Raw genomic sequence first — 17678 nt, 5'->3', positions numbered from 1 at the left:
GTCTGTTTGGAATTAATGGTTCTTGCCTTCTGCCAGGGCAAAGGGAGATTCTGTCCCCCAGGGATGGTAAATAATGGGGCCCAAGTGGTTGCAGGCTGCTGTGCATGCTGCATTTGTAAGACAACAGCCACGATAATACGACCGCTCCCATTTCCCAGGCACTTACTGAGTTGCAGGGCAGGCCCGGTGCTGAGCACCCATAGATACAGTTTCCTGTAAGCCTTGCATTAACTATAGGAAGGTTAATAGGTTATCTCCACAAACACACTGAGGTTTAGAAGAAAGTAACTTGTCTAAATTCTAACTAGGAAGTCACAAAGCTAATTTGAGCTCAGGTCTATCTGTCTGCAAAGCTGGCTCTTTAACCAGGATGGTAAACTGCTGGGAGAAAAGTCTGCTGCCCACTCTTTCATGAACTTACGCTGCTTGAGGTCCTTTGCCAGTAGGATGGTCCAAGTGCTTGCGTTTCTATAGCTGTGAGCTTCCCCTGGGAGTGGGGACAGAGCAGGAACGTAGCGGGTTGCTCTTCATTCCCAATCCTGGCAACTTCTTTTCTAATTCAAACATTTATTGAGGGAATGCCTTCCAGGTGCCAGGCACCTGTGGGCTGGCATGCCTAAGGATGAGACCATCGGGAAGTATTAGGTTGGTGCAAAAGTAATTGCGGTTTCAAAGGTTAAAAAATTGCAAAAACCGCAATTACTTTTGCACCAACCTGGGGCCTTGGAGCTAGTGAGTAGAACTGAGACAAAGATAGCCTTTGTCTGGTGCTACCACCTTCCTGGTACTCTCTGCTAGGTCGTGTGGGTGCGGCACAAAGTTCAATCAGCTGCAAATCTCGCCCTTAAGGAATGTGCAGTCTGATCATTCAGATACAGCAACCACTCAGTATGCTAGAAGGTGAAATATCGCACAGATAAAGTGCATGTCTCCTAGCTCCTTGCTTTTTCTCTCTTTCTCCAGAAGGGAAGGAATTACATAATACATCTTTCCTGAGGCGGGCAGCTGGCCCTGGCAACCGGCCCTGGCAACTGAGCTAGGCAGATCGGTCTCAGGGCCACGCATTTGTCCTAGGGCTCTGAGTTGCCTTTTCCAGCCCCAGAGAAAGTCCCTGTGCTGGCCGCATTCGGCGCAGCAGTGTGAGGTGGTGGAGTACTGAAGGAATACCGAGACCAGGAAGCAGCTGCGGCGGGCTGCGGCCGAGGCGGGACGATCAGAGGAGACAGGCCTCTGACAGAATGAAGTCTGTGAGCAGGCCTAAGACCCGCGAGCGCAAAGGCAGGCGCAGTGGAGACGCCTCCCGGGGACTCAGAGGGCCGGAGCTGTGTTCGGGTCCGGGTCCGATTCTCGGTGATGGGGGTCATGGGAGGACCGAGGAGAGCCAACAGCACTGTCTGGAGAGGATCGGTGGGAAAAGGCCCTCTGGAGACTACGGGGGATGGGATTTGGTTGTGTGGGTGGGCAAGCCCCGAGAAATTCAGGGCTCTGGGGAGATCAGGCAGTGAGGACTAGGGCCTGAAGGCAAACTGCGCCGGGTCCGCGGGGCGCGGGAACACGCTGGATCGCGGAGGCAGACAACCCCAGAAGAAAGGCCCAGAGCGCGCAGCGAGCCCAGCGCGCGCCAATCACTGAGGAAGGCCTGCCCACCCGCCGCCGCGCCCGTTCTCATTGGTGCTTCTTACGTCCCTGCGGATTGGCTACCTCTGGATCCCATAAGCCGGGTTTGAGTTCTACTTCCGGTGAGGGAGAGGTCGGCCCCTGGGAAAGCTGGAAGTGTGTGCTTGAGCGCGCTTCCCAAAATCGCGGTAGTTCAGGGTACAGTGTTAGGGGCCCGGAGGCCGTGGGGACCCGGGAAAATACGTCGGGCGGGAGGTTGGGGGCAGGATGTAGGACAGTGGGACAGGCAGGGCTTTGGTGTACTGTAGGGGGCGGGGCCTGCGGGGAGTGGAGGAATTAAATAAAACTGGGCGTACCCTAAACAGATTAAGCGGCCAGAATTGGGTGAGCGAGGCCTTGAGGGGCGTTGTCTTTTGGTGGACTTGGTCTTGGAAATTAGAGCTTGTTCTGAGTGGGCGTGGCCATTATGGGGCGGAGCCAAGTGGAAAGGTTATTCCCCTTCCCTTATGCCCGGTAGCATGGGGCATCGTACTCTAGCCGCCGTCCCGGCCCTGTGGGCCTCCATCCCTTGTCCGCGTTCAGAGCTGCGTCTGGACTTAGTTCTGGCTTCTGGACAGTCCTTCCGGTGAGTGACCCTGGCTCCTGACTCCTCAGCACGTTAGGCTTGGGGTGCAAAGGAATGTTAGGGGTGATGGAAGAGACCTCAGGGTGCAAAAGAGGAAACTGAGGCACGGTGGTGCGCCTGTTACCTGCTTTATAAAGTGGATGTAATGAGCCTGTGCAGTGTTGTTATGAGGATCAAATTATATAATTGATGTAAAAAAACGCACTTTTACTTTACAGTTTATAAATCAGTTTTTTATATGGAGCAGTTGTAGGATGACAGGGCTCCAGACGGTGCAGGAAGGGAAACTGAATACTAGAGCTGCCCTGTTCCTGGGGACTCAGGTGGAGGGAGCAAAGCCCTGCACACTGGAGTGGCGTGCTGGCCGACCAGGTATGGACACTGACCCAGACTGAGGAGCGGCTCTACTGCACTGTGTACCGAGGGGAAAAGGGCTTGGTTGGCAAGCCCACACCAGAAGAGCTAAAGGCTGTGCACCAGTACTTCCAGCTGGATGTCAGCCTGGCTCAACTGTATCATCATTGGAGTTCCGTGGACCCCCACTTCCAAGAGGTGGCTCAGAAATTCCAAGGTGAGTACAGGGTCTGGGGCAGGGATTGGGGTTCTTGTAATTTGATTAGGTCACACAGTTTCACCATCTGTAAAATGGGAATTGCCATCTGTAAATTGGGAATTCACCATCTGTAAAATGGGAATCTATCTTACAGGATTTTATGAGGATTAAAAGACTCAATACATGGGGCCGGCCCAGTGGCTTAGGAATTTGGAGCTCTGTGTTCCTAACTCCGAAGGCTGCCGGTTCGATTCCCACATGGGCCAGTGGGCTCTCAGCCACGAGGTTGCCGGTTCAACCCCTCAAGTCCCGCAAGGGATGATGGGCTGCGCCCCCTGCAACTAGAAACTGAGCTGCGCCTCCACAACTAAGACTGAAAGGACAACAACTTGAAGCTGAACAGCACCCTCCACAACTAAGTTTGAAAGGACAACAACTTGACTTAGAAAAAAGTCCTGGAAGTACACATTGTTCCCCAATAAAGTCCTGTTCCCCTCCCCCCCCCAAAAAAGAACAAAAGTTCTCAAAAAACATGAAAATGTATTCACCCATCAGTTAGGGACTGATTTAAACAAATGCACCCATTTAAAAAAAAAAAGAAAGGACAACAACTTGATTTGGAAAAAAAGGCCTGGAAGCACACACTGTTCCCCAATAAAGTCCTGTTCCCCTTCCCCAATAAAATCTTTAAAAACAAAAAAAACCAAAAACAAACAAAAAAAGAATCAATACATGTAAAGTGTTTAGAATAGTGCCTGACACAGAGTAGTTATTATTACTATTATTATTGTCCTGTTGATCACCAGAGAGGAGTGACAAGGCTATTGAGCCAAATCCAGCTGTGTGACCTGGGGCAGGTGACATCATTCATTCTGTAAATATTTACAGAGCATCTGCTGTGTGACTGGGGAAACAGCGGTGAAAAAAATGGACACAAATCCCCACCCTCATAGTGCTTACATTGTGTTCTTTATCTGGGGAATGGAATGATGACCCAGACCTCACAAGATGCTATGAAAAATGAGAGCACTGGTATTGCTTTTCTTTAGCAACGCTGTCCCTCATTCCCCTGGGATTCCCGTGGAGCCTTTGAGCCTAGGATCTGAAGGTGGGAAGAGGCCTCTCCCAAGATCCAGTGCTTCTCCTACCGCCTGCCTTTCTGCTCTCCAGGTGTGCGACTCCTACAGCAAGAGCCCGTTGAGTGTCTTTTCTCCTTCATCTGTTCCTCCAACAACAACATTGCCCGCATCACTGGCATGGTGGAGCGGCTCTGCCAGGCCTTTGGACCTCAGCTCATCCAGCTCGATGACGTCACCTACCATGGCTTCCCCAGCCTGGAGGCCCTGGCTGGTGAGTAGGTGGGTCCCTGCCCCCAGATCCACCAATAGCTTTCAAGGTCTGTTCAGTTTTCTCCTGGTCCCCATTGCCCTTCTCAAAGCTCCCTGCCTTCCCAAAGACTGCCCTCATCCAGAACACCCTGCCTGGTGGTCTAATCAGCCCCAGTCACACCTCATCATCCGTATCTGTCCCTGAAATGACAGTACCTCACTGGTCTGTGATTTTTGCCCCATGGGTTCAATGCCTCACCAGAAAAACATCCATAGGTAGTGTATAATAGTTTGGAGTTAAGAGCACATGTTCTGGAAACAGACCGCCTGCATCTGAATCCCAACCCTGGCACTTCTTGCTATATGACCTTGAGCACATTATTTAGCCTCTCTGTGCTTCAGTTTCTTCATCTGTGGAATGGGATAATAATGGCACCTACCTATCAGAGTTGTCATGAGGGTTAAATAAAGGACTGTACATACTGCACCGAGCACAGTGTTTGGCACATGGGACGTATGCACAATATTCAAGTTGCTCTCTATAGTGAACCCAGCCATCTTGTAGCCAAGAACACACATGTTCTTCACAGCAGCCCTGTGAGACAAGTATTTTACAGAGACAAGTATCTCAGTTGGCACCTGTGAGAACCAAACTAGGGGACGTGCTTGAGGCCTGCGTGGCAAGGAGACAGCCAGCCTAGAGAAAAGAGAATGTTTTTGGTGCTTAGAAACCCAGTCTTGGGTCTCAGCTCCCAGCTTAGTTGTCATAAGACCTCAAAAAACTCATTCATCTCTTCAACCTCTTATTTGTAGGATGAGAATAACAGTTTCTATCCAGAAGGGCTTGAGGGGTGAATAAAGCAATCACGAGGCTGGGTAGTATAATGGGGTTAGAACACAGGTGTTGGTGTCCCAGGCCCAGATTCAAGATCCCATCTCCACTGTGTCCTTTCTTGAGCAAGTTACTTAACTTCCTCTAAGCCCTCGTTTCTCCATCTGCAATATGGGAAGAAACAGTACTGTCATCAGGGTCCTTGGGAAAAGCATGACAATGTACCTAATGCACTTTGCCCATGCTTGATACCCAGCACTTGATCAGAGAAGCTGATACTATTATTATGGCTATTATTTTAGGTCATGGGGGTGAACGGCCTTTTGGAAAGGTTAAAGAACTTAATTGTGCAGTTCCTCCAGGGCAGCAAGTCCTTCTCAGTCTCTGCTTCAATGTCTAACATATAGTAGGTGCTCAGAAAACATTTGTAGAGGGTCACAACGCAGGCCTTCACCCTTTCCTTTGCACATGCAAGTGTCCTGGGGTCTCTCAGAGGTGGTAAGATGAGAGAGGGGTGCTTAGAGAAAGCATTCTTATGGGGTGGAGGGCTCACACTAGCCTGAGGACAGGAAGGATTTGAGGATGCCTGACCCCTGCTCCCTTTCCCACCCACCCCACAGGGCCGGAAGTGGAGGCTCAACTCAGGAAGCTGGGCCTGGGGTACCGTGCCCGCTATGTGAGTGCCAGTGCCCGAGCCATCCTGGAAGAACAGGGCGGGCTGCCCTGGCTTCAGCAGCTGCGCAGGGCCTCCTACGAGGAGGCCCACAAGGCCCTCTGCACCCTGCCCGGGGTGGGTGCCAAGGTGAGGCCCGAGGGAGGTAGGAGCTACCCTCACCACCCGTGTTGAGTGGCGGAGTAGGAGATAAGGCAGGTCTGAGAGCTGGGTGCAGCTTGGCTTCTGGAGGCATTGTAGGCAGGAGAGAGGATACAAGCAGGTGGTTTATTAAAGAAAATGCAAAAGGGTGTAAAGGACATTGTTGCCCTTTGAATGCATTTTTAGAAAGGCCATTTGTTCAGGTGCATATATACACTGCCATATGTATGCAGAAATTTCCAGAAGGAATCACAGGAAACTTAATAATGGTTATCTTCAGGAGGACAAATTAGGAAGATGTTTCTACTTTTCATTTTATTCTTCTCTTGAAATTATATGTACTCATAAAACTTTTTGTTTAATTTCAACAGGGTTAGCTGGCAGTAAGACAATTGGGAACTTGGCATTTATTGTTTTCTTCTTTATACTTCTCTGTAGTTTAAAAAATGAATTTTTGTTTAAAGACCTTTTTTTAGCAGGCTCTGAACTTCAGCCTAACATTAAATCTTGCTTTTGCCTCTTCCCAGCCATGTAACTTAGGCCAAATCACTTCATCTTAAGAACCTCAGTTTTCCTCTCTGCAAAATGGACACAGTATCACCTTCTTCCCAGGTTATGATGAGAATCTGGCCCACATCAATATTCATGCAGTAATACTCTCATCACAGCTAGTTTTAAAATTATTAATAGATACCGTATATAGATTGAGACTGTAAAATAACATCAGTGGAGGAGGAAGAGGCTTTGAGATTAGAAGCAGGACGCTGCCTGGATCCTGCCATTCCTTCTCTGTGGCTCACTCTATGTCTGTCAAAGGTGGCCGACTGCATCTGCTTGATGGCTCTAGACAAGCCCCAGGCCGTGCCTGTGGATGTCCACGTCTGGCAGATCGCCCAACGTGACTACAGTTGGTATCCCACCAAGACCCAAGCCAAGGGTCCGAGCCCCCAGGCCAACAAGGAACTGGGTAAGGAGAAAGAGTGGGATGCCAGGGCTGGCAGTGGGCTGGGGTGGTAGAAACTTCTCCCACCTCTCCCTGAAACCCTACTCCTGTGGATGGGGAGCAGGAGGAGCCCGTTAATTTTGAGCCTCATCACTTCTGATGTAGGAAACTTCTTCCGGACCCTGTGGGGACCTTATGCTGGCTGGGCCCAAGCAGTGAGTGTACCTAGGCTTCCCTTCCTTTTCCCCCAGCCTTGACCCAGTGGACTCTTCCACCAACACCACCCTAGGTGACCCTAAAAGATTCTCCACCCTTCCTCCCCAGCCCTGACTCCAGTGACCGCGCGGTGGCCCAGCTCTGCTCCCCAGGAACTCTTCTATCTCCCCACACTACCAGCAGCCGCACCAGCCCTGGCCCCAGTGTATCCTCTCCCCACACAGACCTCTTCCCCTACCCCAGGTGCTGTTCAGTGCTGACCTGCGCCATCCCCGCCAAGCTCAAGAGCCCCCAGCAAAGCACAGAAAGCCATCCACAGGACCCGAAGGCTAGGTGGGGGGCACTGGACAAAGGTTTCCTAACACCTTCCTGCTCCATTCCCCACTGCTCTCTCCCATCCAGCCTCATGTTGGGAAGGGGGCTCCCTGCAACTACCTCAGGAGTCAAGCACCCTCGAATCAAGCAATTTGCACAACAGTGTGGGGTAGGGGTTTCCTGGGGAGACAGAGCTACCTATGGTTTTATCCTTTTCCCTTTATTACAAGAAGGAACAATAAAATAGAAACATTTGTATGGAAAATGCAGTGGAAGAGTGGTAAGGAAAGGGGTAGGGAGGGCATGGGGCAGGAGAACTCCCCAGTTCTGGGAGGGAAGGGGAGCAGGCTACTCCCCAACCCTCTCCCACAGGGGATCCTAACCCTGGATCCAGGGTCCTAGAGCTGGTGGGGCAGTGTGGGGGACAGTTCCGGGCCCGGCTCCACGCAGCAGTCTCGACAGCAGTAGCCAGCCACTGGCCCTACATGGGAAGAGAGAACAGAGTTGGCCGTGGGAGCAGACCATCCACTCCAGCCTGGGTGCCTCTTCGTGGACCACCCATGCCCTTCCACGGAGCCCTGGTCCTCACCCCCAGCTGCTGGTGTCAGCAGCTCCCCGTGGCTTGCCGCCTGTCCCTGCCCCTCCTGGCTGGTGCCCAGCTGTAGCTTCCTCATGTGCCGCACCACAGCCGTGGCATTGAAGGCTTGCTGTGGGGAAAAGGGGGAGAAGGGACTTTGGAGAGAGTGGGAGATCACAGGACAGGCTCTCACAGTGAGATTCTTGCCGTGGTTCTGTTATTTTTAGGTGTTATTGATTGATCCTCCCACATCCCCCAAAACATCTGCAAGACTTTGTTAAATTATATTCAACCATATTATATATTTACATACACATACATATACGTATATATAAACAACTTTGTATATATAATTCATATTCTCCTAATAGCAAACAATATAGCATTATGTGTCAGGCATCGTTCTAAGCACTTTACAGTAATTTAACCTTCACATAAGTCTTTGAGGTGGGCACTAGTAGTGTGACCATTGTCAAAGGAGGAAACTGAGGCTTAACCCCAGGAGTAGTTAAGTCACTTGCCCAGGTGTATGTGTCATTCTGTATTCAGCATATCCACCAAGATGTCCCACACACCCCTCAAATTCACCATGTTCAAAACCAAAATCATGCCCCCAAGACAAGTTTCTGTCCCTGGGACCCCCATCTCAGTGACGGCACCACCGTCCACCCTGTCCCCAACCAAAATCTTAGGCCAGCCCTTGACATCTCTCTCCCCCATCATCCCTTCTACCATCACTTCTTGTCAAATCCGCCTCCTACACGATTCCTAGACCAACGATGCTTCTCTGTTGCTGTTGCCACTGCTCTGATCCAAGCCCTCACTGCCTTCTGTGAGCGTCTCTGCCACAGCCTCCTAAGGGATCTCCCAGCCTTTACTCCACGCCTCTCTCCAAAGGGCACATTCCTGCTGAAAATCATTCTGGGGTTCTTCAGTATCCCCAGGATCAAGTCAGGGCCCCACGGTGGCACTCAAAACCCCGATTGGCCTGGCCCCTACCTGCGTCTCCTCCCACAACCCCTCCAGTCTGGCATTGGCACTTCCCTGAATGCACACACTCTTTCTTGCCCCTGGCCCTTTGTACATTGGTTCCCTCTGCCTCACATTATTCTGCTGTGCCTGGTTAATTCCTCCTCAACTGTCAGGTCTGCCAGGCCATCACCACCTTTATGCTCCTTCCAGGATGTGTAGGGTGGATTACATGCCTCACGAAGAATCATACACTGTTCTCCCTCTAGACCTGGAGGTCAGGGACCCTCACCGGACTACGGTGAGTGTCAGGGAACATTGAATGAATGCAGGAGGTTCTTTAATATGCACCCTGAGCAGTTACTGTGTGCCCAGTGGTGCTAGGTGCTCTGCAAGCTGAGGCCTGTGGGGTTGGGGAGGAGTCCTGGGGGCTGGGACCCAGGACCAGGGCTGTAGGCTCACCTTCCACTTGCTCTTGGCAAAGTTCTTCTTGATCTGCTCGCTCACCGACTGGTGAATATTCTTATCTAGAGCTGTATCTCCTGCAATCCTAGGGTGGGGGTGTGTGGAGGGTTATCCGTGAAGGCAGAGGCCAGCCTGGGAGGCCCAGACCCCAGCCCCGTCTGCAGCTCGTGGGAGCTCTCACCACGGATGCTGCAAGGCCTGCTCACAGGTGAACCTCTTCTCTGGATCCTTCTCCATCAAGTGCTGGATGAAGTCTTTGGCTAAACCCCCCAAGACAAAAGCAAAGACAGAGACAGCGTGGCAGTGCCTGTGGACACCCCTAATACAGAAACCGCCCCCTCAGGTCTGACAAGAGGCCAGATCTATCCATCACTGCCCCGCCCACCTGTTCTCCTTCTCTAAGCCCTCCCCCAACCCCAGCCTCCCAGCTCTCTCCTTTGCCCTTAAGAAAAACTTGTTCTTAGAGAAGACTCTACCAGTGTATTCACACTGATACGTGAATGATTGAGGTTTGCACAGGTATGCCTCCTAATAGAAGGCACAAAAAGACAGATGAAAACTTCTACTTGGTGTTTTAGGCATTAGGAAGTCAGTGGGGGAGGTAGTTTCAAAAATACTGTTTGAAGACTGATTGAACGAATGAATGCCTTCAGGTTTCTCAGACCAGGGCCAGCAGAGAGCAGCACCTGGGGTGGGTGTCTGGTCTCAGAGTCAGCTCTTAGTCTGGGGCAGGGGAAATGACTGAAGGAAGGCAGTGAGGTGGCTCCCAAAGCAGACGAGGAAGGCACCGGAGGCAGGACACAGGGGAAGAAGGCAAAGCCCCAAATACCAGAGTCAGAGATGTCGTCCCAGTAAGGAGAGTCAAACTCGTACTCGGCCTTCAAAATCTGTTCAAAGAGTTTGGCATCATTCTCGTCATAGAAGGGGGGATAACCGCAGAGCCTAGGCAGGGAGAAACTCATCCTCATTTCCATTTTCAGTGCACCCGTTGGCTTCAGGATGGAGCTTTGGGGCAGGACCCACATGAAAGAGCTCCCCCTTTTACAAGTGGGGGGCGGAATCTACCCCTCTCTGCCTTATTGACTCCTGTCCAGTTTCACTGACCCTCTTTCTGTTCCTTAACACACCACCATTTTGCCTTCCTCAGGGCCTTGGCATGTGCTGTTCCCTCTGCCTAAACCATTTTCCCTCCACACCTCCAATCACTTCATTCGGGATGCCACTCAAATGTCACCTCCTCAGAAAGGCCTTCCGTGGCCACTTTATCTAACATGGCATCTACCCCCATCTCCCTACCCTGCTTGATTTTTCTTCAGAGCAGTTTTTACCACCTGACATTATTTTATAGATTTAGTTCCTTGTTGTTTACTTGTTTATTTACTTGTCTGTCTCTCCTACTAGAGTGTCTGCTCCCTGAGGGCTCCATGTTTTGTTCTCTGTCTGCTAAACCCCCCGTGATTGGCACAATGCCTAAAACATAGTATCTATTGAATGAAGTAACATTAGTCATTAAATAGTAGATAAAAATGTGGATGGCAGGAAGGAAGAAATAGCAGAGGGGAGGAAGAAAGCAAAGGAGTGGAGAGGAGAACTCTGGAGCCACACACCCCAACAACCAAGCCCCCACTCACAAGATGTAGGCGATGACCCCAATGGACCAGCAATCCACTGCTTTGCTGTAGGGCTTCTGGGCCAGGACCTCAGGGGCTATGGCGGGAAGAGGACATGGGGGTCACAAATCTCTGCCTTGCAGCTCCTGGTTCCTCCCCTGCCCGTGGCCCCAGCCCGAGGCCCTCCGCACCCACGTATCCTGGGGTCCCGCAGGCCGTGGAGAGGACACTGCCGGGGTCCTCCATCTTGGAAAGGCCAAAGTCAGAGATCATGATCTTGGAGTCCTCATCCAGGCTGTAGTACAGCAGATTCTCTGGCTTGGAGGGCGGGAGGGAGGGCAATGGGCAGTTAGAGACAGCCAGAGCCTGGCAGAACCCTCTGTCTCCCCAAGCACCCTGAGCAGCCACTGTGGCTTCATGGCTGCCATCTTGGCTGGAGGCACAAGAAACTCAAGGAGTTTAAAAGTTCCAGAAAGGACAAGGGACTCAGGGACGTGGAAGGGAGTTTTCTGTAAGCCTCAGGTATTTATTGTGAAGCCCTAAAGAAATGATTTTTGAGCACCTACTGTGTGCCAGATCTTGGACTAGTGCTTGATTTCACTTCATCCCTGCCAGGCCAGTCTGAATAATCCCACCTTACAGATGAGGAAACTGAGAGGCAACGTGACTTACCTGACAACCTACAGTTAGGGAATAACAAGGCCAGGATTCTAACCCAGATATGTGTCACCCCAGATCTGGTCTTCTAGACCAGAATGAGACGTACTACAAAAGGTCAACCCCATTATAATCTCTGAGAAGTACAATTTCAGGGGTTTCTGGCTTTCTTCATTATATTTTGCTCTCCCACCCAAGTTTTCTACAAAGAGCAAGTGGGACTTTTATTGTCAGAAAAGACACAAGATGCTATTTGGATAAAATGACAGTAGAGTTCACCTTTGTGTCCATTTGGGTGTCTGAACTGAAATGGGAGGAGGCAGGGTAGGGTTTACAAGGGCCACTGTGCAGCGAGGCTCAGGGGTGAGAGTTCCCCCAGGTCCCACAGTGAGGAGCGTGCAGAGCACACCCCCTCCCCCGGTGCCTCAGCTGATCCTCACACCCCACCTTGAGGTCCCGGTGGACGATGCCCATGTCGTGCAGGTACTTGACAGCATCCAGCACCTGGAAGATGAGGCGGCTGGCATCCCGCTCTGTGTAGAAGCCTTTTTCCACAATGCGGTCAAACAGTTCCCCTCCCGACACCCTGCAGCAGGGAACAGGACAGTCTGGCCACGAGAGTGGGGGATACAGGGATGCTCGGGAGGGGGCAGCAGGGAGAGATGTGAGGAAGGGGTACAGATGGGGCCACTCACAGCTGCATGATGAGGTAGAGGTGGCCCCCACTCTCATAGATGTCATCCAGGGCAACAATATTGGGGTGCTTGATCCTGAAAGGAGAAATGAGGTGGTTCAGAGCTGAGGACAGCTCAGCCACCTTCCCTCATTGAAGGACCAACACCTGAAAACCTGGCTAGGACAAACCAAGGCTCTGGGTACCAAAGGGAAAAGCTGATTTACCATGATTGGAAGGCAGGAGAGCACAGAGGTGAAAACCAGGTTCTGGCATCTGACAGACCTGATTCAAACCTGCCTCTATCACATTCGATTTGGGGGCGTCTTACCACCTCAGTGCTGATAATATATGATTGCAAATGTTTTCCTGTTTATAAGTTTGTCAGCCTCCAAGAGACCAGGGGCTTTAATCCTGCTCACCACTTTTCCTCCAGCGCCAGGTGCAGAGTAGGTGCTCACAAATGTGGCACCTCTCTGAGCCTCAATTTCTTCATCTATAATATGAAGCCAATGATGGTACTTCTTTCAAAGAGTTGGGATGAGGTTCACATGAGATAACGCAGGTAAGTAAGATGCTCGGCACAGTGCCTGACATATAGTAAATGCTCGAAAAATGAACCAGTGATGGTGATTGAGCTTGATGGAAGCTGGCTCTGCCACAGACTTGCTGTGTGACCTTGGGCAAGTCCCTTGCCTTCTCTGGGCCTCAGTTCCCCCAGCCCTACCACCAGTAGTGAAAATGATCATTTTGTCCTTGCCCAGGGTGGTTGGAAAACTCAGGGAAGAGAGTGGAAGTGAAGATACTCTATAAACTTTCCAGTGAGGGCAGCAAGCGTCATATCAGCGTAAGCAATTCCTAGACCAGGTGGTGTTGATTTAGTCAGAGGTTAGCATACACACATTTTTAAACTTGCTGAGTGGCTTATGCGGGGAGAACTTGAGGTAGGTCTAGCAATAACACCAGTTGAGACACGTGGGTTCAAGCCATGTTCAAGGATTGACCTTTAGACCTGACTTAACAGATTAAACTACTGTAAATAAGCAGTGACATCTCAATCACATCTGTCATGTTAGCTATTGTGCCAGGCACTTGAAGCAAAGGGCCGCTAATGCTCTCCACCACCTTGACAAGTGGAGATTATTACCCCATTTTATAAATAAGCAATTTCAGGCTCCGAGGAGTTAACTGATTTGCCCACAGCAGAGGTTGGAGGAGGATGGGAAGGGCCAGGGTAGGGTCAGCCTGGGCAGGGTCAGGTGAGGGCCCACGCACTTGTGCAGCACAGCGATCTCATTCTCCATGCTGCCCTCCTTGCCCTCCAGAGCCTTCTTGGCAATGCATTTGATGGCCACCAGCTTCTGAGTCCTTTTATCTTCTGCCAGGATGACCTCTGAGAAGGCTCCCCTGCAGGGAGAGGGGATTCATGAGGCAAGGAACTAGAAGCCCTGCTTCCCTCCAGCCTCTTCTCCATCCCCTATGGCTTGTGTGACCACCGCTGGACCAAGGAGGTGGCATTGGCCTCCCCCCCATCACCTATCTACCCTCTGGTGCCAATCAGAGTAGTCTATGCCCTGGCCACAGTAACTGGGTCACGTGATGCAAGCCAGGGTATTGGCGCTTTGAGAATGAGGTGCCAGGGAGGTAGACTGTAAGCCTGGGGCTACTGGTAATCTTTGCCACCACCTGGGGAAAGCCTGTTTGAGAATGAAGCCGGCGCAAAGGAAACCAGAGCTGAGAAATGGTCAAGGACGATTTCCTGCAAACATCATGTGAGCCCCTGAATCCAGCTATGCCTGAAGTTGACACCCTGGGCTTTTTGATTATGTGCATTATTGATTCCTTTTTCTGCTAAAGCCAATTTGAGTCACGGCTAATTTAACACCCTTTAGAACTTTGAAGACCATCTGCATAACCTGGGAACTTTTTAGAAATGTAGAATCTCAGGCCCCACCCCAGACCTACTAAATCCGTTTTAACAAGAAACTTCATTTGAGAAGCTGTGCTTTAGAACAGGCTCTTGGAAAGAAACAAGCAAACTCACTTGCACTGAAGTTCACTAAGGAGGGTTTACTAAAGTTTTCTTTCTACAGCTTTTTGCTTTCCCTGGGATAATAAGTCATAAGTCAAAGAAAAGCACCTCCCATGGTGAAATCTCAATCATCAGACTCACTAGCGACTGGCAGACTGCTGGTTTCCAGTCTTGTCCCTCTCCAGCTTACCCTCCATACTGTGGCCAGAGCAACCATCCTGAATTGCAAACCTGTCAAAAAGTCTCAAATGTTTTTCTATGGCCTGTTGGATAAAGTCAAGCCTCCATAGCTTGGCTTCCAAGGCCTGTTCCCCTCTCTTCTCCAGCCTCTTCCCCATTTTCCCCGGCCTTGGATGATAAGCCTCACCAGGCCCTTTACCCCTTTCCACACAAAACGTGCCTCAGAACCTTTGCTTATGCTATTCCTTCTGCCTGGAATGCCTTCCCAGTCTGACAAGTGCACTCTCACCCATCCTTCAGTTCCCAGCTCTAATACCCGCTTCTCCAGAAAGATTTCTCCCAGGCAGAAGCCACTGCTCTCTCTGGGCTCTACAGCGTCCTCATTCCCTTCTTTAACTGGAGCCCAGCACATACTGTGTTGTCATTTTCCCTGGGTCTGTCGCCCTCACATGTCTGGGATCAATTTGAGGGCAGAAACCAGGTTTGAGTTATTTCTGGACTCCCAGCACTGAAAACAGAGCCATGCCCAGCTGCAGTTCCCAGACCCAGGCCAGAACTCCCAGCTCTTGGCAGCAAGTTGGATAAACTGGCTCCTTCATTCTCCCCTAATTCCTTCTCTTCATAAGAACCCAGAGCTGTGGCAAGGGCAGCCCCTGTTCCACCCACTGTCGGCCAGAAGTGCAAAGCCAGGGCCATCGCAAGGCCTCCACAGAGCTTGGACAGTCGGAAACAGGAAGTAGTGATCAACTGACCAGAGGAAGCACCACCCTGGATTCAGCCTCCCCAGCCAGCCAAGCCCAAGGGGGAGGATCTTCCCAACCCCAACCTTCAACTCAGGATAGCACCCCCTTCTCTCCTGCCCTGAGACTCACGTTCCCAGAACTTCACGGAAGTCATAAATGTTCCTAATGTCCTCCACCTGCTTCCAGCTGGGGCCTTCCACTGCCCCCGGCATGGCCCACGGCCCCCTGGCCACAGCCAGGGCTCCTGGAAAAGGGAATGGAGGGAAAAGACTCAGTTGGGCCCAGATTTGTATGTGGGAACTTCATGGGGGCCCCATTCCGTCATTCGGCCTGCATTTATTCATTCTTGGATTCATTTATTCAACAAAATCATTCAACAAACAGTCATTCACCAGTCATTTGTTCATTCTGCAAATCTTTATTCCTAGAGGAAAATCCTTCATGGTGGCAGCAAAATCCTTCATTCAGCAAAGTCATTCATTTATTCATTGCACCTTTCAGTTTCTCCCTCTCCAAATCCAAACACTGCAGGGGACCCTGGCCTCCTGGAGGACAGTAGAGAAGACCTCAGAGCAGCTTGTAGAAACACACAGCCCCGGAGGATCCCTCTTTCCGCAGAACCAGCCATGTCCCAGCCCCACCCTGGGAATTGCTGGGGTGATTCTTCTTCCTCCTCCTTCTGCTCCCCTACCAGCCTCTCCGAAATCAGGTTTCCGGCAGCTTGCGCTTCCAGCAATATCTCAGCCACGTTTTTAAATAGCTCCTTCTGCACTGTTACCAGGGTAACAGCAGCCACAGCTGGAACTCAACAGGCCTCCTATTACCCCCTCCCTCCTAACTCCCTATCTGAGTCCCAAGCAGCCTGAGAAATGGTCCCACCCAGCTTGCCCCTCCTGACTTCTGACTTCACCCTCCTGACTTCATCTGACCCTGATCCAGCTACACCTTACTCTGCTGAGACCTCTGTCAGCAGGAGAGGGTGAGAGTTCTCTCCATTTATCAGATAGGGAATGGGGAGACTGAGGTTGGCGATGGGGAGGGGATGGGTCCAAAGTTTCCCAAATGACACCTCGATGGGGCATCAGCTAAGCTTGCCAAGGGCAAAGGCATTAGAGGGGATACCCCTCAGCTGGTCCTTCTAATATGCAGCCAGACGGGCCCATTCAGAGAACACAGCCTCTCGACCCTATCCCAGGCCCAAGGAGGGTGAGGCTGAAACAGAACCCCCAGCATGCTGTGTGACCTCAGGGAAGGCACTTTCCTTCTCTGTTTCCTCTGCTGGAGAATGAGGGGAAGGTGCCCTGACTAGAGTCCCTGGTCTGAGATCCCACTCCTTGGATGGGACCTCCTTCCCAGGGGGGCCTGGCCACCCATCCCAGGCATGGAAACTTCAGGAAAGAAACTTGATGGTAAGCTCTAGAGGCAGTTTTAAAATCCACCTGGAGGCCTGGCACATACAGCCCTCACAGTTCCACACATACACATGCACCCATACACACCACACCAAGCCTCACCCACACCACACCTCTGAACCCAAACACCTGTCCCAGATCCAGCACAGTCCATCCCCAGATACCCTGACACCTGATAACATACGTACACCCAGACATGTCCAAACGTACACTCCCAGACATCCTCGCACCCAAACCTCCCTCCCACGAATCCCTCTCCCCCTGAAACACATCTGTATATACGTAGACAAGATGACATCCAGACACACACGCACGCTCGCACGCACACACTTCACCTGTATACCAGCCATCTGGGATTCACTCATACTTCTCACCCTCCAGCTCCTATACATCCTATAAGCTCCTATACTCCAAAACAAACCCCAACAACTTCTACGCCTAACTTCAAACATCCTCAGTACACAATTGTATATTCCCGCAACTCGCAGTACATTTTGAACCAGATAACAGCATGCACAACACCTGGCCACATCTGCAACAAAAACACTCATTCCCAGACATCGCCCGCCCATAAGGATGCAATTACACGTCAACATACGGCAACTCTGTATCTGACCCACATGCCTAAGGCTAAGACATTAGTACACCCCAACACGGCCCCCACACACCTCCAAATGCCCCGTCCTTCCACATTCAGGCCCAGCCCCGTGCGCGCGCGCGCGGGCACACACACACCCCTCCCCACCTTCCTCTATTAGCCACTCAGTTCCCCACCTGCCCAACTGGCACCTGTTAGGCTTGCGGCAGAGGTCGGGGGTGGGAAAGGCCCAACCCTGCCCATCCAGAGTCCAGACCGCCCGGGCACCCCCTCATATGGGAGGGTATCCAGCGGCTGGGGGGTTCGGCCGCCCCTCCTTAACACCCAAGGGCGCAGGCGGGGCGGCCCCCGGGCTGTACCTGCGGCTGCCCCGCCGCGGGGCTGGCTGGGAGGCCCGAGGTGGCAGGCGATGAGCTCCCGCCACGGTCCGCCGCCGCTGTGCTCCTGGCCCGCCCGCCTGTTCTCTCGCTGGGGCTCGGCTTGAGCTCAGCTGGCTCCCTCCGCCCGCCTGCGGCTCTG

General features: G+C 51.7%; 2 protein-coding genes across 7 annotated transcripts; one reads left to right on the top strand and one right to left on the bottom strand.

The window, feature by feature from the left end:
- Positions 1-1005: 1005 nt before the first annotated feature.
- Positions 1006-7508, top strand: OGG1 (8-oxoguanine DNA glycosylase). Of its 3 annotated transcripts, none has more exons than XM_019748302.2 (7): positions 1006-2242; positions 2566-2813; positions 3966-4145; positions 5576-5757; positions 6586-6736; positions 6878-6927; positions 7172-7508. In XM_019748302.2, exons 1-7 carry the CDS (start codon positions 2124-2126, stop codon positions 7259-7261), a joined length of 1020 nt encoding a protein of 339 aa, XP_019603861.2. In that variant the 5' UTR covers positions 1006-2123; the 3' UTR covers positions 7262-7508. The 3 variants fall into 3 exon arrangements, with proteins under 3 accessions (XP_019603861.2, XP_074169126.1, XP_019603862.1); XM_074313025.1 differs by having other exon boundaries at positions 1010-2242; positions 7037-7172; XM_019748303.2 differs by lacking the exon at positions 6878-6927 and having other exon boundaries at positions 1010-2242.
- On the bottom strand, positions 7443-17673 carry CAMK1 (calcium/calmodulin dependent protein kinase I). 4 transcript variants are annotated; one of them, XM_019748301.2, is made up of 12 exons: positions 17519-17672; positions 15279-15393; positions 13470-13601; positions 12217-12291; positions 11969-12107; positions 11056-11182; positions 10886-10961; positions 10084-10196; positions 9436-9514; positions 9252-9339; positions 7833-7950; positions 7443-7724 (listed from the first exon to the last, which is right to left on the bottom strand). In XM_019748301.2, the coding sequence occupies exons 2-12, from the start codon at positions 15359-15361 to the stop codon at positions 7642-7644; spliced, it is 1113 nt and encodes a 370-aa protein (XP_019603860.1). In that variant the 5' UTR covers positions 15362-15393; positions 17519-17672; the 3' UTR covers positions 7443-7641. The 4 variants fall into 4 exon arrangements, with proteins under 4 accessions (XP_019603860.1, XP_019603857.2, XP_019603859.1 ...); XM_019748298.2 differs by having other exon boundaries at positions 17351-17662; XM_019748300.2 differs by lacking the exon at positions 7833-7950 and having other exon boundaries at positions 17519-17673.
- Positions 17674-17678: the final 5 nt, after the last annotated feature.

The sequence above is a fragment of the Rhinolophus sinicus genome, linkage group LG10 (assembly GCF_036562045.2).
Source record: "Rhinolophus sinicus isolate RSC01 linkage group LG10, ASM3656204v1, whole genome shotgun sequence".
In the NCBI taxonomy this organism is placed as follows: domain Eukaryota; kingdom Metazoa; phylum Chordata; class Mammalia; order Chiroptera; family Rhinolophidae; genus Rhinolophus; species Rhinolophus sinicus.
Note: the sequence above shows the minus strand (reverse complement) of the source record. Positions and strands in the feature narration are given on the sequence as shown.

Bases quoted from the DNA above. Each gene is read 5' to 3' on its own strand.
- OGG1 (XM_019748302.2), top strand. From the start codon at position 2,124: ATGCCCGGTAGCATGGGGCATCGTACTCTAGCCGCCGTCCCGGCCCTG. The intron at 4,146-5,575 runs GTGAGTAGGTGG...CCCACCCCACAG, and splicing joins CAGCCTGGAGGCCCTGGCTG to GGCCGGAAGTGGAGGCTCAA. The intron at 6,928-7,171 runs GTGAGTGTACCT...CCCCTACCCCAG, and splicing joins ATGCTGGCTGGGCCCAAGCA to GTGCTGTTCAGTGCTGACCT.
- CAMK1 (XM_019748297.2), bottom strand. From the start codon at position 17,402: ATGGGCAGGGTTGGGCCTTTCCCACCCCCGACCTCTGCCGCAAGCCTA. The intron at 15,394-17,350 runs GTGCCAGTTGGG...TCCCTTTTCCAG, and splicing joins CTCTGCCGCAAGCCTAACAG to GAGCCCTGGCTGTGGCCAGG. The intron at 9,340-9,435 runs GTGAGAGCTCCC...CCCCCACCCTAG, and splicing joins CAGGCCTTGCAGCATCCGTG to GATTGCAGGAGATACAGCTC.